Here is a 23,933-nt window from a genome sequence, read left to right on the forward strand (position 1 = left end):
TCCTTTCTCTTCTAACAGAAATTCACACAGAGACACTTCTGTCTAGACTGGGAAAGTAAAACTTCTCCAAATGGGGTTTAGGTTTAGGAGTCTTTTCCCAACAGTATCAAAAAGCTGCAGAGAATTCCAGATGAGTGAGGGAGACTAAGCAAAGTCCGAGGTAGGGCAAGATTCATAGCAAGCTTGTATTCTCAAAAAGCAGATGGAAATTTTCTGCCTAATCTGTTTCTTCTTTCCCCCTCACCCCCATCCTCCCTTCCCTAAAATGTTCAGGTGGAATTACAGCCCTCTGTTGGGATCCTGCGCAACGTGTCTTGTTTTCAGGCAGTTCCGATCATTCGATCATCATGTGGGACATCGGAGGAAGAAAAGGAACAGCCATAGAATTGCAAGGTCACAAGTACGATATGCTCATCAAATGCTTCTCTTCTTGCATTTATTCGTCATTTCTATGGAAAATGTATATGGCGCCTCTCCAGAGTCCTGCTCATGGCAGCTTACAGCTAATCAAACCAACGTATGAAAAACACAAGCTTCATGCCCGATCTATCACACCCACAAGAGATTCTTATTTTTTTTTTAATCAAATATATTGTCGAGGAGCATTGTGGCTTCACTGAATTTTTCAGAATGTATTTACAAAACAATCCTCAACTCAAGGTACTCTGTGAGAAACTGATATTTGATACACAGGGCTTAAAAGAATCCATTTTCTCTTTACAAAACTTTGGGTTACAGGGCTGAAAGGTTGTTATCGCTCTCCCTGAGAGAGAGAGAGAGAGAGAGAGAGAGAGAGAGAGAGAGAGAGAGAGAGAGAGAGAGCACTCAGAGATTGTAGTAGATTTGGACTGGAGAGACCAAAATTCAAATTTCCACTCCATCATGAAACATTTAGTCAATATTGGTATGAGGGTTATTATAAGATAACAACATGAAGGCCATTCTAAAGTGAGGTGAAAATGTGTGATACATTTATTTGATCTGAAGACCGAGCATCTCACTGAGGCATTTTATTTTAAAATATATTAGAAAAATTTTCTGCCCTATCCCTACTCCTTCCAGATGCAGAATCCTGATTTTCCAGTCTTGGTTTCAAGGAGTGACGAACAGTTGGGGTAGCTCATCAATGTACTGTAGAACAGGGAGTTGCAAACTTTTTAGTACAGTGACCCACAAGTCCAAATTTACTTGATATGGTTATCCACTTGGAAGAAACAGAGCATCCACAAATCAATGCAAAACCTTGGGACCCACTTTCACAGGCTTTCCAACCCACCTTCGACCCACAGGTTGGGAAATGTGGAAATCTAGACTTCCAGTATCTCAAATGTTCTCAACACTAATCTGTAGTTTATGAGCATATTGCTTAGAGCACTGATTCTCAACCTGGGGGTCGGGACCCCTTTGGGGGGTCGAATGACCTTTTCACAGGGGTCGCAGCAGGGCAAGCAGCTTGACCGGGGGCACCGTCACTGTTGCCGCTCCCCCTGAAGGCGCCCGCCAATTTATAACCAATTTATGTACAATCATAAACAATGGATCTTCACACCATTGGTCAGTTTCGGTTTAATTTCTGTGAAAGAACACTTGCATAATTTTATGCTTGGGGGTCACCACAACATGTACTAAAGGGTTGTGGCATTAGGAAGGTTGAGAACCACTGGCTTAGAGGAACTGTTGCCTAATTACAGAGGTATATATTTTTGCTTAATGGACAATATTTTCTCTCAGACAGCACCTTTAATATAGATTTTGGCCTTCTCCACTTCAGACCTTCAGTCCTTCCGAGAGATGCTCTGTGGATACCTTGTCAGAAAAGAAAGAACCAAACAATTCAAGCTGCTGTTCCTTGTTATTAACATTGCTGAAAATTGTTTATTTTGGTTTGTCCTCTGCAGCGATAAAATCCAGTCGCTCTCCTATGCACATCACACTCGCCAGCTTATCTCCTGTGGCGCAGATGGAGGGATCGTCGTCTGGAATATGGATGTTGAGAGACAGGAGGTACATCCTCAGTTCTTCTTGTATCTGGTCAGGGGAATGGCAACTTATTTAATTGTATAAGCCTGTGAGGGGTTCACTGAAGGCCCGAATTTTCAAAAGACTTTTAGAACTCGGTCACATCTTAGGTTTGTCTGTTATTTTTACCTCATGAAGGCTTCTCTGTTTACTGTCTACTGGTTGGAATGGCAGAGTTCTGAATGAGCAACAAAACCTTTCCATTACTACGCTGAGGAGAAATTCCAGGCAAAATTGTGAGATTTTCAGCTAGACTTTTCCTTAGAGGTTTTATAATATCCCACAGATGTTTTAGCGGATAATTTTGCCTACCAACTATCACCTCAGACATCCTATTCTGTGCACACTCATCTAAATTGTGTGTCTCTGTTTTAATGGGATTGCAGTGACTGTTTGTGACATCCAGATAAATCATGAGCAAGGAAGTAATCCTGCCCAAAATGCAGTGCCCATTCAGCATTAACAAGGGAATAGGTCAAGAGGGGAAGCTGTGTTAGTCTGTCTGTTGCAGTAGAAAAGAGCAAGAGTCCGGCATCACCTTAAAGACTCGCAAAATTTGTGGCAGGGAATGAGCTCTCATGAGTCACTGCTCACTTCTTCAGATTAACAAGGGAAGAAGGAACTCAAAAGCCCCAGTCTAAAAAGCCCAGCCAAGGTTAGACTCACCTAGGGCAGGATTCTGTTTCCAGACAGTCACTTCTGCGAATCCCACAAGCAGGATTTCAATGAAGTGATGGGCTACCTCTTGACAACGAGGTTCCTTTTGTTACTGTGGTTAGCTGCCATTTCTCTACAACTCCTTTTGCCCCCTCTGAGTCAGTGGTCATCACTGCATATCATGGCAGCAGATCCCATGAACAAATTGCATTTGGGTGAAAACCTTTTTTTGCTGGCCCCTATTCTAGTTATTGTCAGTGTGATGAGGTCCAAGTGTTACAAGAATGTGGGAGACTTTATTTTTCTTCCAGGCTTCCGTTCCACTTAATATTTCTGATAAGGGCTTGGAGGAGGAGCTGGTCTCATGCCTTAAGTGCCACTCAGCGCTCAGCACCCACTCAGGGCGGCTGTCCCACCTCTGAGTGCCTCATCCTCTAACCGGCTTGCCTGTCTGCCCAGTGGCCAGCCAATCACTTTCCGTCCCCCACCCCTGACCACCCCCTCCTCCTTCCACTTCTCTCTGAGGTTCGGAGGCTGCAGATCCCTGCTGCGTGAGAGCTGCCCCTGCCAGTGAGTTCCCTATCAGCTGCCTGCAGCCTTTCCAGGTCCTGGGGGGAGGGGGAAGGCTGTCTGGAGAGTTCTTCCACTCCACCCCCTGATCTAGCGCCTGTTGTATTCCTAGTAATTTTATAAACTTGTGACACTACATTCAGCAATTTGAGAGTTCACATATAGCAAGTAGCCTGCAGCGTATCTCTCTTTCATCCTGGGAAGTGCTAATAATGTCTACCACAAAGCAAAATTTCCTAGGAATAGATATGTACATAGACCAGGCTTTCTCATCCAGGGTTTCATGAAACCCTGAATGGGTGGAAGTTAATTGATTCTTTATATATATATTTTAATTCATTAAACATTTATCGGATGATATATATGGCTATGTTGACCTACCCGCCCCTCCCAAGTGGCCAATGATGGGGGTGGGAAGGGGAGGGGCCCCAGGTGGGTGTGTCCACAGCTATGCTCCTCAACCATCTTCTGCATGATTGTGCTACTTCTGGGGGGGTTTCGAGGCCTGCAGAATGTTTCAGGGGTTTCTCAGTGGTAAAAACGTTGAGAAATGCTGATGTTGACTGACAACTAGAACTACTTACTGGTTATGATGCAGCCTGGCGTAGATTAAAAGCCAGTCCCTGGTTCACCTTATTCTAAATGCAGTCTGGCTCAGAAATTGGTGGCAGGTGGAGGGAGGGGGAAAGCATGGCTCCAGCATTACTTATACTTATGCTGAGTGCATCAGATGCTGTAAGCAAAGATCCAAGGAAACTGCTTCTCTGTGTGCCCTCTGGGAAATTAAGCCTTACGTTGGCAGCGCCAACCCACTACATGAATACTAACTGTTACTTCTCTGCAGTGAATAGGTCAGCTGTTTGTGGTTGTATATGACACACAGCATTTCTGCGAATTAAATACGCACACTGATTCCATTATCTCTTAATCAGTCTTGTTAACCAGAGGACAACCACAGCAAACTTTTCCACTGGAAAAAAAATTATTGTCTCGTCACAGATAGCCGATCTAACCCTGCCTATATGAATGACTCACGTGGGCTCCTTAGCATTTCACAGTCGTTCCTTGGATGGAGGAGCAACATGGGGGGCGGGGGGGACACTTGAATTAGTAGCAAAACTGCATGTTTGATACTGTGTGCACGTACTGTTGTGCTTAGCTGTGATTGCTTTCTTGCTAAATTGCATATGGCTGTTTTAGCTTGCGCTCTGAGTACAACCAGTGCTTTCTCCAGAAGGATGGATGTTAGCCTGTTGTTGGAAAAACAAACAAAGGTCTTGGGACGCCTTGAAAACTTGTTTCTAAATTCTAACAGAAAATCTTCAGTCTTCTTTGCAGACCTTTGTTAGGGGTTCTTCTGAGTAGACCTGCCACAGGAAAAGCATATTTGCAAGCTAAAAAGTCCTCTAGAGGACGGTCCTCCTCTCTCTCTCACTATTGTCCTTTCCCTACCCAAAGGATGGTCATGTGGTCCAAGGGAGGGGGCACCCACCTCTTTTGCTTGGCCGTTCAGAAGGGTTCTTCCCAGCATCGTTCCTTTAAAGAAAGTTCTAGAAGAGAAAGCGAATTAGCCTGTTCATATTGGATAATCTTCCCTTGGAACCCATTACCTTACTCAGGGGTGGGCAAACTGTGGCCCTCCAGATGTCCATGGACTACAATTTCCATGAACATTCGTTGGCAGGGGCTCATGGGAAATGTAGTCCATGGACATCTGGAGGGCCACAGTTTGCCCACCCCTGGCCTTACTCATTGCTGTGTGCTCCTTTCCCCCATGCTTCTCTTTCACATCACTCTGGGTGGCTTTAGTTCCCAACTTCCTTTCTGCGGTCAGTACTTCTAGCCCCCCATGATGGCGCACCGGGACATCACTGTGAGGGGCGATATATAAATTGCATGTATGCATGCATGAATGAATGGATAAGTAAATAAATATTAAAGAAATACTCTAAATGTGGTACTAAATCACCACACTCTGTTGACCACAGTGTTTGCACTCACTGTCTTGGAAAAGAACATAAGGTGGGGTGCTGCTGCATTTGCCAGCAGTTCACCCCCAAAGCATGACGCAGCAGGGCTCTTTGTTTAAAGAAAACCCTCTGGGAAAAGGCACCGAGTTCAGCCAAGAAATCTCCCCAGGTGACCCCACCGAACATTTCTCGATCCGCAGCAACCTCCGTTCCGTTGGCTTCGTCTCCTACCCGCTCCGAACCGACTCAAGAGTGTCTCCAGTAAAAAGGATCATGTGACAGCCTCAGTTTGGTTGTATCACCTATCATCTGTTGGTCACATCGTGAGAAGCCAACCCGTTTGGAAGAAGTAATGCCAGGAAAAGAGGACTACCCAACATGACTCAATCAAGGAAGCCACGGCCTTCTGCTTGCAAGGCTGTTAATGATAAGACGTTTAGAAGGTTATTAATTCATAAGAGCACCATAAGTCAGAATCAAGAAGAAGAAGGAGAGTTGGTTCTTATGTGCCACTTTTCTCTTCCCGAAGAAGTCCAAAGCGGCTTACGTTTGCCTTCCCTTTCCTCTCCCCACAACAGCACCCTTTGAGGGAGGTGAGGCTGAGAGAGCCCTGGTATTTATTACTGCTCAGTCAGAACAGCTTTATCAGCGCCCTGGCAAGCCCAAGTTCACCCAGTTGGCTGCATGTGGAGGAGAGGGGAATCAAACCCGTCTCGCCAGATTAGAAGTCCACAGTCCTAACCACAACACCAAGCTGGCTTTCTCTAAGGGCACCATAAGTCAAAATCAATGGAGATATAATGCATACTCACCGTAGATGATATGAAAGCCATCAGCTTAAGACCCTGGCAAGATGCTGCTAGTGTGAGCAGGCAATCCTGACTTGAATGGACCAAGGATCTGATTCAGTATAATGTGGATTCAGGCGTGCGAATATGGAATACAGATTTTTGAACTGTTTGTTGCACAATATGTTGGGCAATAGTCATGGGATGGCGCGTCGTATTAGCAAAGCTAGAATCTAAGTGGCTTTTTTTTTGTCCTGCATGTCTCTGCTCATGGATCTTTTTCCCCTCCTTCCGTTCTTACATTTAGACACCTGAATGGTTGGACAGCGACTCCTGTCAAAAGTGCGACCAGCCTTTCTTCTGGAACTTCAAACAAATGTGGGATAGCAAGAAAATAGGCCTTAGACAGGTTTGTGATATGCAGCTCTTGGATCACTGACAGCCTTCTGTCCCGCTCGATGCAGCGTCTTCTGGCTTCTGTAAACTAATTTTCAAATGTCATCTTAGTTCCTGTTGACAGTTCTAGGTTGGTTTTTGTGGGACCGTTTTATGGATGGATAAAATAGAAAGGGCAATGATTTCCCACCCAACCTTTCCTTAAAATAATGGATCCTTCAAAATTCAAATTCAATTTCAAAAAACCTTTAATGGCATATAAAACATCATGAGAACAAGGGTAATTCATAATTACAATTAATTGATAAAAATTACATAGTCTAGATCAGGGGTAGTCAAACTGCGGCCCTCCAGATGTCCATGGACTACAATTCCCAGGAGCCCCTGCCAGCATTCGCTGGCAGGGGCTCCTTAGAATTGTAGTCTATGGACATCTGGAGGGCCGCAGTTTGACTACCTACCCCTGGTCTAGATAAACAAATAAAAGAAAAGAAGCAGTAACCAACAGTAGATTCCTCCAGGATCCTTTTGAACCATAGTGCAGTTAGTTTCACATTAGTCGGGTACTATTACTATTACTATTACTATTACTATTACTAGTACTGGACTTATTGCCCGCCACTCTCATGTCTGACTCGTGGTGGGTTACAGATTCGTCTGAAATTAAACCCCGTTAAAACCCCATTAAAAATCAAACCAGACATGTCGATGTACACAATAGACTCCAACAATAAAAAACCATAGTGGACAAAACCCTTCTAACCCCTCCAAAGACTAATACAGGAGCGGGAGGAGGAACAGAGTAATGCTCTGACAATGAGGGGGGGGGAACCCATCAGCTCTACCTTGCCATGCGGCCTCTTCCATAGATCTGGGGGAGGAGCTCCATTTTGCAGGCCCTGCAGAAAGCTGAAAGATAACCATGAAAATGTTCTCATCAGTAATTGCCATATATGTAAAAGAGGGCCACAACCTCAGGTAGATGGAGAAAGGGCAACAACGTAATTTCCCTACTGAACATACTATATTCATCATAAGCTTGTACCTTAGGGTGCGGTTAGCCTTTCTGATAAAAGAAATTTATAGAGCAGCTCTGAAATTTCATTATTGTGGGGTGGACCCTAGGCAATGTACAAAAGACAAAAATCTCTCCCCTTTTACTGAAGTTACTGCTGCCTCCCAAATGTATGTTCTTTCAGGCAGGTTGAGAGATGGGGTTTGGTGGGTGGATAGAGGGAGCCTGCAACGGCAGGGGAGGAATCAGCTAAAATAATCCTCTACAGACACAGAGGATTTTGTCGGAGACACTGTTGTGTTGACAGAACTCTCCTACAGGATTCCAGCTCATGATTCCACCTCTGAGAATTCATTCTTGCAGAGATTTTCATTTTGCTGGATCTTCCCTATTCTCCTGCCAGGAAAATGAAAAAAAACAAACAGTGGTTGTTAATCAGTCTAATGTCTCCTGTAGAAATCTTGTCAATGCTTTCGCATTCAGTTAATGAAGCATTTGCTTGGAGACTCGGGGGGAGGGTTTTCCAAATCCTTCCGTCCTCAGTTGCTTTTCCTCCTTTCCCAAATACGTTACCACTTCTTGACTGATATACGCCGATGGGATTTTGTGGAGGAGAGTGCTGTAGATATTTTGCCAGCTGCACACTGATTCCTTGAGTGGGTCTCGCTGTAAATGAGCACTGATGCCCTTACTGACTCCAGCTGATCCTTCTCTGCTTTTAACTTCAGCATCACTGCCGAAAGTGTGGGAAAGCCGTCTGCGGCAAATGCAGTTCGAAGCGTTCTTCCATTCCTCTCATGGGCTTTGAATTTGAAGTGAGGGTCTGCGACAGTTGCTACGAGTCAATAACGGACGAAGAGTAAGTCCTTCTCCCGGACTCCCAGCGTACCTTTCCCCGCTTTCTTTGTTTACTCCCCACCCTCCACGCAAAGCATGTCAGCTTCTACAGGAAAGCCAAATATTACTAGAGGCTAAATTATTAAAATAAATTATTTTGGATTTTTTTGACGATTGCAGTCTATGCCCTGGCGCAGTCTTAACCAATAGGCAACAGGAGCAGTTGTGCTGGGGGAGGGGGAGGCCCGTGCTGGGGGAGGGGGGCATTGCCCAGAACTTCTCCCCCAGTGAGGAGGAGAAGAAAAAGAACAGGCTTTTTCTTCTGTGGGCCTGTCAAGCTTTAGGCTGTTTGCCTGTGGGCCTGTCAAGCTTTAGGCTGTGACAGCCATTCGTGCCTTCTGGCTGTGCGGGGACCCAGTGATTCTGGGGCCCCACCCTGGACCAGGGCCCCCAAATCAGTAGGACCCACCCTGTGTCTCCCCTAGCCCTGGGTAAGAATGAAGTTTCCCCCTTACAGCTGTCTAGATGCAAGAAATTGTGACACTTGCTTTAGACGGTTCCCACCCTTGACTCAATTAGATGGGTCTTCTATTTCACGCCTGTTTTTTCCTCCCCCCAAGGCGTGCCCCCACAGCCACTTTCCACGACAGCAAGCACAACGTCACCCACGTACACTTCGATGCAACCCGAGTATGGTTGCTGACCTCTGGGACAGACAGGATTATTAAGGTAAGAGTTCAGGAGAGGAATCACGGGTATACTGGATTCAGTCCCTTTGAATGTCATCTTGTTTTTCCCCCTGCTGGAAAAACCCTTGTTGTCCCCCCCCCTTTTTTTAACCTGTATTTCCCCCTTTTTTAATCTGTGTCGGCAAGGGGAAGGGACTGGTATCAGCAACAGACTTATGGTGGGAAATGGTTGTTTTCTAGAATCATAGAGTTGGAAGGGGCCATACAGGCCCTGCAGCTCAGTGTAGGGTCAGCCTAAAGTATCATGATAAGTATCTGTCCAGCTGCTGCTTAAAGACTGCCAGTGACCATTTATGCACTGGAGGTTTCATGCCGGGCTGCAGACTGGAGTTTTAGTCGTGGCAGGTTGCCCCACCTCTTCCTGCACCCACATGGGGGAGCATTTGGCCTGGTGTACCTCATCCGCCCCCGATTTGTGCTCCTACACGGGAACTGGGGCAGTGAAGTTCCCAGTGCGTAAACGGTCAGTGAGAGGAAACTCACCATCTCCTTAGGCAGCCTATTCCACTGTTGACTGTGAAAAATAATTCCTCATTCTGCACGTAATTTAGATCCATTACTGCAGGTCCTGTTCTCTGCTGCCAACAGGAACCGCTCCCTGCCCTCCTCCAAGTGACCACCTTTCAAATACTCAAAAGACAGCAATCACGTCCCCTCTCCGCCTCCTCTTCCCCAGGCTGAACATTCCCAGTCCCCTCCGCCTGTCCTCTTATGGCTTGGTCCCCCAGGCCCCATAGATTTAACAAATTATTTCCCCCTCTAACTTACCTGACTTTCTATCTTTTGACAGCTGTGGGATATGACTCCTGTGGTATCTTGATACGCCAGTGGAACTTAAGACCACTCTGTGTGTACTGAAGAAAGGGATGAATAATGCAGAATCTCCTGCAGAAGGGGATGCATTTCTCTGTGATGACTGATAAGGGAGGACTTTCAGTACCTCTGGATGGTTACCCAAGTGATCTTCCGGAACCAGCATGAACTCTTGCACAAAAATACTTCTCTTTGTTCGCAGTCTTCAGAAGGTGGTTGTTGTTTTTTTTTAAAACCAAACAAAACTGTACAATCTGGCGCCGTTCAGCTGTTTGGAATCTGTCTGGGAAATGTGTGCGGTGCAGTTTTTATAGTCTCTGTGTTCTATGTTGACCCGCAAGGTCCGGTGTGGAGGCATCCGTAGCACTACAGAAGCCATCTTCTGCAACGTAGCCTGAAGAGGCTGTCTTCTCTTCTGAGATGAGATGGAAAGCGACAAATTCCTCTTTTCTGGTGTTTTGTGATGGAGCTCTGTCGAACAAGACGCTTGAATTACAAGTTCTGCCGTGAAAGCCCTGGGCAGCCACCACTGTTCTTTAATGGGGGGCGGGGGGGGGGAGACATCATTTGTAATTGCATTCTAATAAATGGTACTGGTGGGGAGGGAGGAGGGGACATAGATGCAGACAAAACCCTGTATATTCTGTCACAGAGCCAAGATCAATCCTGGCTTTAGCAAGCAATTTCAAAATGCTTTGGCTAGCTGTCTAGGCCTCCAGGTTTCACCAACAACAATAAAAATCCATTCAAAGCAGTGGTTTTTAAAGAAAAGCAGGTAGCCAATATGTCTGTGGACTTGGCATTTAGGTTACAGGTGAGCCAGCAATAGCAGTGGGGTTTTGCTAGGATTGGTGTTTGGGGGCATGGTTGGAGACTTCAGCTGTTCCATTCCTGTTACCTCTCTGGTGGGGCAAGCGGGCACGTGGGTGTTTTTTTGTTTTTTATGGCTGGTGGTTGTAACTTGTTTTTAATTCTCACTGTAATCCCCCGGGTTGACTGTGGCTGAGTTTAACGTTTCATTCTGCTACCTTTATTAGGTAGTTCCCTTTCCAAATAATAAAAATGCTGAAATGAAACCTGCCTCTTTCAAAGCACTGAGATCATTTTAAAATTCTCTGCTTGCTCTCTCGCTGTGTGTGTGTGTTTTTTTTTTTAAAGCTCCACTTCCGCTCTTGTAAATGACCCCTGATTAAATGCTTCCTCCTAAGCATGTCGATCCATGGGCATCCAATAAGAGATGCAGTTCAACAGAGCAATTCATAAGGGGCCCTGTTGCAGGAAGACTGAGTCCAGCTCTGGCAGCTGTTTATAAAGTCTAGTGAGTGACCCCATAACTGCTGGCATCTGATTTGCTGTGCACTGATGAATGAATTGAAAGGTATGTCTCCATGTGTCACACTGCTACTGTCATGGGCTGCTAACAGGAACCTTTCCCTGTCCTCCTCTAACTCAGTGGTCCCCAACCTTTTTTTGGCCGGGGACCGGCAGGGCGACAGACATGCCCGCGCATGCGTGCCCACGCACCACGCATGCGCGGCCCAGCCGCACATGCACACATGCGCGCTGTGTGGCCGAAATCGCACCTGCGCGGCACTTTCGTGCATGTGCGAAAGTGCCTTGCATGCACGATTTCGGCCGCGCAGCACGCATGTGCGCATGCGCGGCCCTTATTCCCTCTCCCCCCCCTCCCGCAGTAAAAAGCTTCCCGGGCCGCAAGCTTGCGGCCTGGGAAGTTTTTTACTGCGGGAGGGGGCGGGGAGAGGGAACTGCGACCCAGCGCCCTGGCCTTTGCGGCCCGGCACCAGGCCACGGACCGCAGGTTGGGGACCACTGCTCTAAGTGACAACCTTTTGAATAATTATAGAGAGCCATGATGTCCCCTCCTCTCAGCCTCCTCTCCAGGCTGAACCTTCCCAAGTCCCTCAGCCTTTCCTCCTAGGGCTTGGTCCCCAGGCCCCGGATCCTCCTCGTCACTCTCCTCTGCACCCTCTCAGTTTCGTCCACGTCCTTGCACTTGACTAGCTTGTGCAATAGAGCAGGGGTAGTCAACCTGTGGTCCTCCAGATGTCCATGGACTACAATCCCCATGAGCCCCTGCCAGCAAACGCTGGCAGGGGCTCATGGGAATTGTAGTCCATGGACATCTGGAGGACCACAGGTTGACTACCCCTGCAATAGAGCACTTTTGCAGCAGATCAGCCTGCTCTCGTGTGCTGAACCCGTGCCGATCGATCATTGTATAGCAGTTCCATTTACACTTGTTCCATTTCTGACATCACCCCTCTATAACCTGGAAGGAACAAAGTGTTCAAGCTGGCAGAACAGATTCACTTGCTGTCAGGTGGATGTTGCTGTTAACACAGTTTTATGTAGTCAAAACTAGGGAGGTGTGAAAACCCCTTGAGGGATGCTAATAGCACAGCTGTTTTGCTGGGAATATCGGGTGCCAGCGGGTGAAAATCCCTTGAGGGATTTTGCTCGTGTTCGATCTGCTATGCCCCTAGTGAATCATGCACTTCTATATAATAGATGTTTCAGCAGATTCCATTTAAGTTACTTAGCTAGTAATCTGTGCCCAAAACCAGGAACTTGATAGGACTCTAAATTGATTGGGTATTTAATGGAAAGCTATCTTTTAACACCTGAGGAATTCCTGTACCGTTTTCAACCTAACGGTTGTTGTATGAATAGCAATTGTAACATTTTAGGTGCAACGTGTTATTCCCTCCATAACTCTCTCTGGTACTCCAGGTTCCCAATAAAACAGCTGCATTAAAATAAAACAAAATAAAAAATTTATTTTATGCATTAAAATAAAACAGCAATATTAAAAATGAATAGCAGAGGAAAAAACACTGTATTCTAAAGCAGTGGTCCCCAACCTTTTTATCACCAGGGACCGGTCAACACTTGATAATTTTACTGAGGCCCGGAGGGAGGGGGTAGTCTTTTTCCGAGGGATGTTGTCGCCGCCTGAGCCCCTGCTTCGCTTGCTTTCCCGCTGGCCCCCCTGACTTCCCACCACCCACTGGGGTTTCTGCCAAAGGTGAGAGCACCAAAGGTGAGCTGGCAGAAGAATGGTAGGGCAGCCCCTGAGGCAGCAGCCGGGGAGGACGAGGAGGAGCTGCTGCCCGGTACCGACTGATCCAGACCGGTCCCGGTCCCTGGGCCGGGGGTTGGGGGCAGCTGCTCTAAAGCAATAAGTGAGTGTTTGGAAGGACTCCTGGTGGAGTCGTGTGGAAGGAAGCGTCGGTAGTTGGTGGTATAAAATGACTTCTAGATTGGCTAAAAACTGAGCCAAGTTTGTATAATGAAGACCCTGAGTTCCTTCAAAAAAAGTCTGGGGTCTGTTATTTGGGATCCTGGAAAATATCGGTAAGATGGAAAAAGATCCAGGATAAACCACACCTTTCAAATAGTGAAGATCTACAGTAAAACACTCATTCAGGGTTTATTTTTAAGAAAACAGGATTACAGTTCCTTTTCCTAAGAGATAATGGGGACAATGCTAGTAAGTAGCTCACATTCTTGGCCTGAATAGTTAGCTGGAATTAAAATACCAGGATTCACATAAAACAATGTTATTGGTTGTGGAATACTCAAGAATGTAGTTTATTAACAAATTAGTAATAAAACCCGCTGTAAAAAAAATAAAGCGGGTGCTAGCTGTTTCCAACCACCCTGGCAGCGCTGCCCAGGTGGGTGGGAAGGGCTGCCCCCCCCCCAAACCTCCCCCTGACAAGGAAAAAGCCTCCCCAAGCCCCGGAGAGGGTGGTCGGCGGCTATGCGAGCCACCGATTGTCCTCCCCGGGGCCTGGGGAGCGTTTTTCCTCCCCCCCCACCCCGAAGGGAAAATGCTCCCCAGGCCCCAGGGAGGTCAATCGCCTGCTCTGTGAGCCGGGGAGCCTTTTTCCTCCAGGTGCTGGGGGGCAGCGGGCCTGCCTTCGCTCTCGGCGGCAAGCAGAGGAATGGCCACCGTGCAGCAAAGGTTTGCCCTCGTGGGAGGTGGAGCGGATTGGGAGGCGTGAAGGTGCTTGCCGGGCCAAACAGCCAATCAGCAGGCGCGCTATGCGCGGCTGCTGATTGGCAGTTTGGTGCTGGACTGACAAGCGGAGGGCCCAATTGGGAGGCGTGCGGGTGGGAAGGGCTGGGTTGCTGGGAAGGGAAGGGATGGGCCCCCCCGAACCTCCCCCCCAAGGAAAAAGCTGCCGATCGTCCTCTCCGGGGCCTGGGGAGCCTTTTTCCGCCAGGCGCTGGGGGGCAGTGGGCCTACCTTCGCTCTCGGTGACCAGCAGAGGAATGGCCGCCGTGGGGCGAAGGTTTGCCCTCGTGGGGGTGGGGGTTGGGGTGGGGCGGGTTGGGAGGCACAAAGCTTGCCGGACCAAACAGCCAATCAGCAGCCGTGCTGCACTGGACTGACAAGCGGAGGGCCCAGTCGGGAGGCGCTTCGCTCCGCTTGTCAGTCCAGGGAAGGGACCAATTGGCACTTCCCAGACAGGGCCCACCCTCAGGGCCATTACTCTTTTATTTAATACGCTCCGCAGGAGCGGTTAAAGATGGCGGGGTAACGGCCAGGGTTAGGGTTCAGAAGATGATTTCTGTCTGAATTGTTGAGCTACTTTCTCTCTTGGTTTCCCCTCTCCTCTGCACCAAACCCGAGCCCCCTTTTTTTCTCCCCCCCCCTCCAGAAGAACTGATCTACTTTATAGTTGTGTAGATATGAAGCAGCAGAACAAAGATTGATCCAGTGATACCTTTTAAGACAAATTTTATTCAAAAAATACAGCCAGTGTGGTGTAAGGGTTAAGAGCAGCTGCTTCTAATCTGGCAAGCCAGGCTTGATTCCCTGCTCCTCCATGTGCAGTCAGTTGGGTGACCTTGGAGTAGTCACTGTCCTGAGCTGTTCTTGCAGAGCAATTCTGTCAGAGATCTCTCAGCCCACCTATCTTACAGGGTGTCTGTTGTGGGGAGAGGAAAGGCGATTGTAAGCCGCTTTGAGACTCCTTCAGGCAGTGAAAAGTGAGGTATAAAAAACAACTTATACTTTGAATAAAATTTTGTTGGCCTTAGAGGTTCCCCTGGGGTCAGACTTTGTTCTCCTAATATACATGTTTGACTGGCAGCATCTTTAAGCCTTTGGAGGGTTATCCTACACTTCAGGAAGTAGATCTACAGTCAGGAGGAATGAAATTGCCTCAACCCACTATGACAAAATTCACCTTTAATCTTCAGTGTGTCATAGCTGTTCATGTTGCCAGGGTGGAAAACCAGTCTGTTCCATCTTTCAATCCGTAACTCAATAGTTGAGTCCCACGCTGCCTTTGCACAGCCTTTCCAGATCAAAAAATAATAGAGTTGGAAGGGACCTCATGGGCCATCTAGTCCAACCCCCTGCACTATGCAGGACACCCACAATCCTATTGCTCACCCACTGTAACCTGCCACCCCCTTAAGCCTTCACAGCATCATCCTCTCCATCAGATGACTATTCATCCTCTGTTTAAAAATTTCCAAAGATGGAGAACCCACCACCTCGCAAGGAAGCCTGTTCCACTGAGAAACCGCTCTAATTGGCAGGAACTTCTTCCTGATGTTTAGACGGAATTTCTTTTGAATTAATTTCATCCCATTGGTTCTGGTCCGTCCCTCCGAGGCAAGAGAGAACAACTCTGCTCCATCCTCTATATGGCACCCTTTTAAATACTTGAAGATGGTTATCAAATCCCCTGTCAGTCGTCTCCTCCCCAGGCTAAACAGACCAAGCTCCCCCAAACTTTCTTCATATGTCTTGGTCTCCAAACCCCTCACCATCTTTGTTGCCCTCCTCTGGACACGCTCCAGTTTGTCTACATCCCTCTTCAACTGGGGTGCCCAAAGATACCCTGAGTAAACCTCAGTCCCAGCACCCACCAAGCTTTACTAGGTCAATCTCCTCTTTTTTCTTGCATTTAAGAAGAAGAGAATGACTCATGGCCTTAGCACAGCCCCAGAAGTCCATGCATTGAATCCCATGTTCAGTTTCCCTGGGAAATGCTGTTGCCGAACGGCAGAGTGCTGCCCCCCCTCCAGACCACTGTGCAGTGGACTCAGAGGTCAGCCACAGAAAGGAGGTAAAAATCACTCTACTGCCACCTCAAATAAGTGGATATTTTCTGTGGGATTTCACCCCATGTGCACCAACTCTCACTTTGTTTCTCTCTGCATTTAGGTAGGAAAAACCATATACACCAATATAGGATGGGGGAGACTTGTCTTGGCAATAGTATGTGTGAAAAGGATCTAGGAATCTTAATAGAACCTACATTGAACATGAGTGAGAGAACTGGGTTTAACTCCCTGCTCCTCCACATGCAGCCCATTGGGTGGCTGTGTAGGCTACTCCCAGTTTTCTTAAATTGTTCTTGTAGAGCAGTTCTCTTAGAGCTCTCAGCCCCACTTACCTAACGGGGTCCATTGTGGAGAGAAGAAGGGAAAGATGCTTGTAAGCTGCTTTAGGTCTCCTTCGGATAGTGAAAAGCAGGTTATAAAAAAAAATCTGTTCTCTAAATCCATCCTGATGAAAAGTTCAAGGGACCTGTTATCTCTGTCACTTCGACTGGTTTTAATAAAGGGTATGACAAAGTATTTTTCTTAAACCTCTCTACTTGATTTTTCCAGAAATGTTAAGAAAACGTAACAGTATAAAGAAATTTAAAGACTTATTTTTTCTTTTCTTTTTTTAATTTAAAGATTTCGTTGACCTAAATGTTTTCCAACTATCATTTATATAAATGGCTCAGATTTTAGGCGACAGAAGTATTTGCAAATATTTTAGGGGACCAATGCTGGATCCATCTGAGCCAACCAACCCAGTTCCGCATTTGCCATTTCTGAGCAAGGTGGTTGAGCATACAGTTGTAGAATAGCTACAGTGTTTCCTGGAAGAACATTGGCCCTTCATTTATTCCAGTCCGGCTTCTGGCCTGTCCATGGGGTGGAGATGACTTTGGTCGCTCTCATAGACCACCCCAGAGACAGCAAGATCTAGGTGGGTCAATGCTGCTGTTATTGCTGGATTTAATAGCAGTGGTCAGCACTCTTGAACTAGCCAATGTGGGGGTCTAAGGTGCTGCCCTAAAGCGTCTGCATCTTTTCTCCAGGAGCAGGAATAGAAAGTCATGCTAGGGGAGAGATTCTCCAAATAGTCTGCTCTGACATGGGGTTCCACAAGGAGCTATTCTGTCTCCAATATTATCCAACATGTATATGTATCCCCTCGCCTGATCTGAAACTTCAGATTGAGATATGATGACACTCTTATCTGTTGGTGGATGGCTGTCCATCACACACAGAGAGAGAGTCTCTGTCCAGGTGTTTGGAGGCCATGGTAGACTGGCTCAAGTACAGTTGACTGAAATTAAGTCCTCTGGATGGGTCTGCATGCCCAGGCGAGGCAGTGCAACTCCTGATGGGGTCCTGATGGGGTCCAAGTAACAACTTCAGCTGCCATCAGGAGTCTGGGAGTGGTCCTGGATAATTCCTTGCCTATGGAGGCCCAGGTCGCCAGTGGCACTTGTGAGGTATTCCACCATCTTCATCAGGCACCACAATTGGCCCCTTACTTGCTGGCATTCAAACTAGCCACTATGATCCACACCACAGTCACCTCTAGGCTGGATTACTGGAAATTGCTCTATGACACCACTCTGGAAATGTCAACAGGGCTAGAATGCAGCAGCACAGGTCCTCATAGGTAATGATCCCCAACCTGTGGGCTGCGGACCACATGTGGTCTGTCGACTAATTGGAGGTGGGTTGCGAAGGACGCCTTCTCCCCCCCCCCCCCGGCCCTTTACAACACACTTCAGGTGTCATTGTCTCCCATCACTCCCAGATTGGACTCTCGTTGCAGATAAACAAGTTCAGGGTTCCCATTGATTTGTCATTGTCATGAGTTAAAATTTCCATGAAAATAAAATGTTCCTTATGTTCATTGTTGTGGCGTGTCTGTATCTTATTTTGAAGGGATGTTTAAACATTACCATAGCGATCAGAGAGCGTTAGGGCAGTGGTTGAGAGTAGAGGAGTAAACTACCCCCCCCCACTGGGCCTCAGTAAAATTGTCAAGCGTTGAGTGGTCCCCTGTGATAAAAAGGTTGGGGACCACTGCTCATAGGGACCCAATGGAGAGCACATATTCGACCTATGCTCTCTCCGCTGAGAACTCCAGATTGAAGACCTAACCTTTAAAGCCCAAAATGATCTGGGACCATCGTAGCTGTGGGATCACCTCTCCCGTTATATCCCAAAAGAGCTCTTAAATCTGGTGATTAAAATCTGTTTAGGATTCCCAGGCTCAAAGAAATTGGCCTAAACAAGAAGCAGGGTCTTTTTTGCTCTGGCCCGATGGGACAGTCTATCTGGTGACATCAGAGACCTGCTGGACCTTAAGCAGTTCTGCCAGGCCTGTAAGATGGAGTTGTTCCACTGAACCTAAGACCTCAGCCAGGGATGCCCAAACTGTGGCTCTCCAGATGTCCATGGACCACAACTCCCATGAGTCCCCGGGCTCATCTGGAGAGCCACAGTTTGGCTACCCCTGGCTGAGGGTGCATCTGATTTCAACTGACCTCCCTGCTTGATCCCATCTAGCCTACTTAGTTATAGAGTTGACATCCTTATACACTGCTCCCTCCTGTCTCCTCAAACAGAATGCAGAATGCAAAGCTGTATAATGTCTATTTTATTTTTAGAACATATATTCATAATGTAATTTAATGCAAATTTTATGGAATTATTAAAGTGTACGTTCTTGCTTGTTGTAACCCATCCTGAGCCCCCAGGGAAGGGTGGGCTAAAAGTTCAAAACTAGCTAAAATAATACATAAAAAATCATCCCAAAACACTAATCTTAACACAGTCAGCAATCTTACCGGCTGCAGGATCACAACTCATGTAGGCATCCAGAGCTGTTCTAAAGGGTTAAGAGATCAAGTTGTGTGTTTTTGAGCTTGTTAATCTTCCTGTTTCTGGTAGGAAGCCAGTGGCCACAGAGCAATAACTGTGCACCATCTGTCTGGACCTTGGCTTAGATAAGCAAATGCTTCGTTAAGGAAAAAAGAAAAGAACGCATTATTTCTGTCTCTTAAGGCTATATTTCTAACCCTATTTCCTGGACCCCACTCATGCAGGAACAACGGTTTAAAGTGGAGAATAAAGGGGATTTTGCATCCTTTTATTTATTTTAAAAATACTTTCAGTCATTTTGTGGAAGATACCCAGAAACTGTTCGTCCTCTTTGTAGTGCCCGAAATAATTTTAATCAATATTTTATTTTTGTATGGCTATTTTTTTCTCTGAGAGTAATTTGACTTAAATAAAACAGCTCTGCTTAAAAATCAATATGCATCATGAGCAGCCATTAGTCAGTGTAAATAATATGAGTGATAAAAGTATTGCTTTTTTAATTGGAGAAATTCAATGTTACTTGCTCTAGTCTAAAGGATCTAAAAGAGTCCCCTCTCTTCCAATCAATAAAATCTGACCTGTACTTCCAGATGCCAAAGTACACATATTTGTGAGGCTTACAGCACTCCACTATCTCCCTAGAAACTGCCCTACTTTGTCACCCTGTTTGTTGTGAAATTATTTTCAATCCCATCTCAGTTATTTCTTCCTTTTTGATGTGGGACACAGCTTCTAGCGCGCCTCGTTAAATGGAAATGTAGATCCATTGTCCCACCAACAAAGCACACCAGAAGACGGAGAGCCCAGCCAGCAGCCATGCCAGCCGCTGGGACCTGGGCAGCCTCTACACAACCCGTGGGGGCAAAGGCAGCGGCTGCCCCACCCCCAAGCTGTTCACAGTGGCTGTACAGGCTCCTGGGGCATGGGTAGCTGCTGTGTGAACCACGGCGGACAAGGCAGCAGCTGCTCCGCCCCTGAGGCCTTCACAGCAGCCATGACAGTCTCTACGGCCTAGGCAGCTGCTGCACGACTCACGGGAGCTGAGGCAGTGGCAGAGGACCAGGTAAGCAGGAGGAGGGGAAGGGAGTGTGCGTGTAGTCTCATGTACATGCGCATACGTTTGTGCACATGCACATGCACATATTCGTGCATGTGCAAGGACACATACTCGCAAGTGCGCGACCAGTGGGGGTCAAGGCAGCAGTGGAAGAATAGGTAAGCAGAAGGGGGGAAGGGATTGGGTGTGCGCATCTTTGCTTGATTGAAGGGCAGGAGGAAGGTTAAGGGGGAAACAGGAGGGGGGAAGAGGAGTAAGTGTGTGTTTGTGAACGAGGGAGGGGAGAGGAAGCAGGGAGGAAGTTGGGAAGCCAACAGGTAAGGGGGAAACTGGGCGGAGGGGAGTCTCTTTGTGTGTGTGTGTGTGTGTGTGTGTGTGTTTGTTTGGATGGGAGGGAAGGAGCCCTGACAAAGTGTCTCCAGAGCAGGTATGTGTCCCACATACCCTCTGAGAGTCAGACTGTCAGGAAAATTTATTCCTTACAGAGACTACATTGTAGCTCTACAAGAAGAATGGATTCTATAAAACACCCAGCCATAGCAATAGATCCAGTGGGAATTAAACTTGGGTTTTTTTTTTTGAAAAATTAAATAAATGGAATTTATTTCGTAGCATGTAAGACACGGGATCATCTTTCCTTCTATGGCTGAACCAGTCTTCCTCAGGGTACATTATCTGAAACCATGATAGAGAAAATGGATGCTCTGAAGAGAGAACTCTCTGGTCTAGTAATAGAGGATGCCAATCTTCAGGTGGGACCTGGGGATCCCCTAGCATTACATTTGTGGAATTAAAAGTTCCCCAAGAGAAAATGGATACTTGGATGGGAGAACTGTCTGGTACTGGAATTGGGGATGGCAATCTCCAGGAGGGACCTGGAGATCCCCTAGAATTACAGCTCCAGACTAAAGAAATCAGATCCCCTAGAGCAGTCTTTCCCAACCCCCGGGCCATAGAGAGATGTGGGGCTGTGAGAGGTCTGAGAGAACTGGGAATGGGCCGCAGTCACCCAGCAATCCTCAGGTGTCTCAAAGCAGTTTCCAATCGCCTTCCCTTCCTCTCCCCATAGCAGACTCCCTGTGAGGGAGGTGGGGTAGAGGGCCTCACTTGGAAGATGGCAACCCTAAGAGGTCTCTCTGTGCACAGCAGTCTAGGTTTATGCACACCTAGGTAGTGTGGAATTCCAAAACATGAACCTACACCAATCTGGCAACCTTCCCTCCTCTCTGCAATGTTTTCTTGACCTGAAATAGGTCAGGGGGTCCTAGGTAGTTGTGGGGGCATTACACACTTTTGAGGCCCCGCTTCCAGACTTCAAGGCATATGTTCAGACCAGGGACAGCCAATCTCCAGGTGGGGCCTGGAGATCTCCTGGAATTGCTGCTCATCTCCAGACTATAAAGATCAACTCAAGTCACTCCAACTTCCAGATGGGGCCTGGAGAGCTCCTGGAATTACAGCTCATTTGCAGAGTATAGAGATCAGCTTCCCAGGCAGAAAGGGCTGCTTTTGTCAGGGTTGTTGTGGAGAAGAAACATTTAAGGCCTCCCACACAGGTTGGTGTTGAGTTGAAAGACTTGAGGCCCACTGCACAGGATTGTTGTGCAGATGAAACAGGAGGCAAAAGAACACAACAGCGTCCAGTTTCATCTGCACAACAACCCTGTGCAGTAGGCCTCAAAACTGCAGAGAGTTGCTTGGCTGCATCTTCCCTCCAGCAGTGAGGCCAGCCACAGCAGTATTTTAAGTGAAAAGAGGCTTTTATGTGGCCTCCCTGTCAGCCAACTGTTTGGTAAAAGGGGAAAAGTTCCCCCCCCAAAGGAAAGCACAAGTAGCCCCACAGACTCCCCTTCATTGCTCTTGGAAATACCTCCCTCCCCTCAGTCAGGGGCTGTTAGAGGCTCCTTCCCAGCAGGCCTGAAGGGGGTAGGAGGGAGCACACTCACCAGCCACCTGCCAGCTCCCTCAGTGTTCTGAGGCAAAGGGAGGGGAGTTACAGCTGAACGTGACAGTTAGGACAGCTCTGGGGTGAAAAGGGCTGGTGCAGCCTGTCCAAGCCTCTGTTCTCATCCCCCTTGGCAGCCCTACTGACCTCCTCTTCCTGCGATGGTCAGGGGCAGACTGGCAGTGATGTCGCCAGATTGCCCCTGGCCGTACTGGGGGTTTGTCCAAAGGGGCGTGGCCAGTTCGATCTTTCGACCAATCGGAATTCACCCCTCCCACTCTCCGCCCAACTAGGCCTTAGCTTTTTATTATACAGCGAAGCTGTTCCGGATCATGGTTTCAGATTGTGACAGAGAAATCTAATAATTCTCTTCACTGATCCCCTCATGCTTCTCTGCTTTAGAGATCGAATTGTAGCGGTGTTTAGATCTCCACTCTCCCTTAGCGGCAGTTGTTGGTGTTAGGAAATGTGCGAGAGACGCATATAAGATCCAGAGTCCTATTCCAGCTCAGATAAGAGCACACTACCCATAAAAGCATCAGGACTTACCTTTGAGTAAATCATACGGTTAATCTACAAGGTGGTGTAATCTCTTGCCCAGTTACACTAAAACAATTCTCAGGGAAGCTTTTCAATAAACAGCCCTTAGGAGCGTGCTTGTAAATAACCATCCAGCATCTCATAGCATGGAAATATTATTCTGTCAACAACTTGAGCTGCCATCTAAGCAGATTCCAGCTTGGCCTGCTCTTTTCACAAGGCAGAGTTCAATTTGGATATGTTCTAGGGGTTCTTCTAACAGCTGCTTCTCTGTCATCAGATTCCAGTGGGGCCTGCCTGTTTCAGGAAAAATTGAAGAGTTCTCTTGTAGTACTGTAAAGAGTAACCTGTTGAAGCATTTGTGGGCCAGTGCCTCAGGCAGCTGAATTATATGGACAGAAAAAACATATACTGTACCGTATTTGCCGGCTGGGCATATAAGACAACCCCCGTATAAAACGACTGGGCATATAAGACGACCCCCCAACATTTCCACTCAAAATACAGTACTATGGGCAGCTATGTCTATCCCAACTGAAGTGCACCCGGCGTATAGGATGACCCCCCCACTCGGAGGCATGTTTTTCAGGGGGGGAAAGTAGTCTTATACGCCAGCAAATACTGTAATTACAACAGCTGTCATTGCTGATAATATAACAAAGTAGCATGTGGTAAATCATTTAATCCTGGTTTAGAAGGCTCTGCTCTACTAAGCCCCTAGTGCACAACCAAGCCTATTCCAGTAATCAACATTCAATCAGGGGTGATTAAACTGTGGCCCTCCAAATGTCCATGGACTACAATTCCCATGAGCCCCTGGACATCTGGAGGGCCACAGTTTGACCACCCCTGTTCTCAAGGATTCCAGAGTTTGGGGCAGGTCACTGTGGCCATCTTGTATACTTGTAGTTTTGCACAGAAATGATATCACCTCACATTCCTTCTTCCTTCCTCCCCACACACAGAGAATTTATACATGGAAGATTCTAGATGGAATTTAATTCCTCCTTCCCAATAACCTTCCTCATATGATGGAACTCCTAGTTTGGTCAACACATTTCTAAAGAAGTGACCTGTGACTCATGATGAATGCTCATTTGGTGCTACTGGACCTTTATTTAATAAGCTATCAGGCTTGCTGTTCAAAGCCTTTTAATCAGTTCTCAATGCACTGCCTTTCAGCACTTGTCTGAAGAACGGGGCTGGCTCTAAGAGAGCCAGCCTGGTATAGTGGTTAAGAGCGCAGACTTCTAATCTGGCGATCCAGGTTTGATTCCCCACTTCTCCCTCATGGGCAGCCAGCTGGGTGGCCTTCGGCTCACCACAGCACTGATAAAGCTGTTCTGACGGAGCAGTAATATCAGGGCTCTCTCAGCCTCACCTGCCTCACAGGGTGTCTGTTGTGGGGAGAGGAAAGGGAAGGCAACTGTAAGCCACTTTGAGACTCCTTCGGTTAGAGAAAAGCGGCATATAAGAACCAACTCTTCTCCTTCTTCAGTAATATCAGAGCTCTCCCAGCCTCACCTCCCTCACTGGGTGACTGTTGTGGGGAGAGGAAAGGGAAGGAGACTGTGAGCTGCTCTGAGACTCCTTTGGGTAGAGAAAAGAGGCATATAAGAACCAACTCTTCT

At 47.2% G+C, this 23,933-nt stretch overlaps 1 protein-coding gene across 1 annotated transcript in view; it reads left to right on the plus strand.

The window, feature by feature from the left end:
• The window catches only part of WDFY2 (WD repeat and FYVE domain containing 2), a 73,502-nt gene extending 62,612 nt beyond the window's left edge, over positions 1 to 10,890 (plus strand). Inside the window, exons 7-12 of the mRNA XM_077312015.1 lie at positions 274 to 400; positions 1,899 to 2,004; positions 6,312 to 6,413; positions 8,144 to 8,274; positions 8,873 to 8,981; positions 9,792 to 10,890. Coding sequence (XP_077168130.1) covers positions 274 to 400; positions 1,899 to 2,004; positions 6,312 to 6,413; positions 8,144 to 8,274; positions 8,873 to 8,981; positions 9,792 to 9,821 — 605 coding nt within the window. The 3' untranslated portion in view covers positions 9,822 to 10,890. The remainder of the gene's footprint in view (positions 1 to 273; positions 401 to 1,898; positions 2,005 to 6,311; positions 6,414 to 8,143; positions 8,275 to 8,872; positions 8,982 to 9,791) is intronic.
• The last annotated feature ends 13,043 nt before the right edge of the window (positions 10,891 to 23,933 follow it).

This window comes from Paroedura picta, chromosome 1 (genome assembly GCF_049243985.1).
Source record: "Paroedura picta isolate Pp20150507F chromosome 1, Ppicta_v3.0, whole genome shotgun sequence".
Taxonomy (NCBI): domain Eukaryota; kingdom Metazoa; phylum Chordata; class Lepidosauria; order Squamata; family Gekkonidae; genus Paroedura; species Paroedura picta.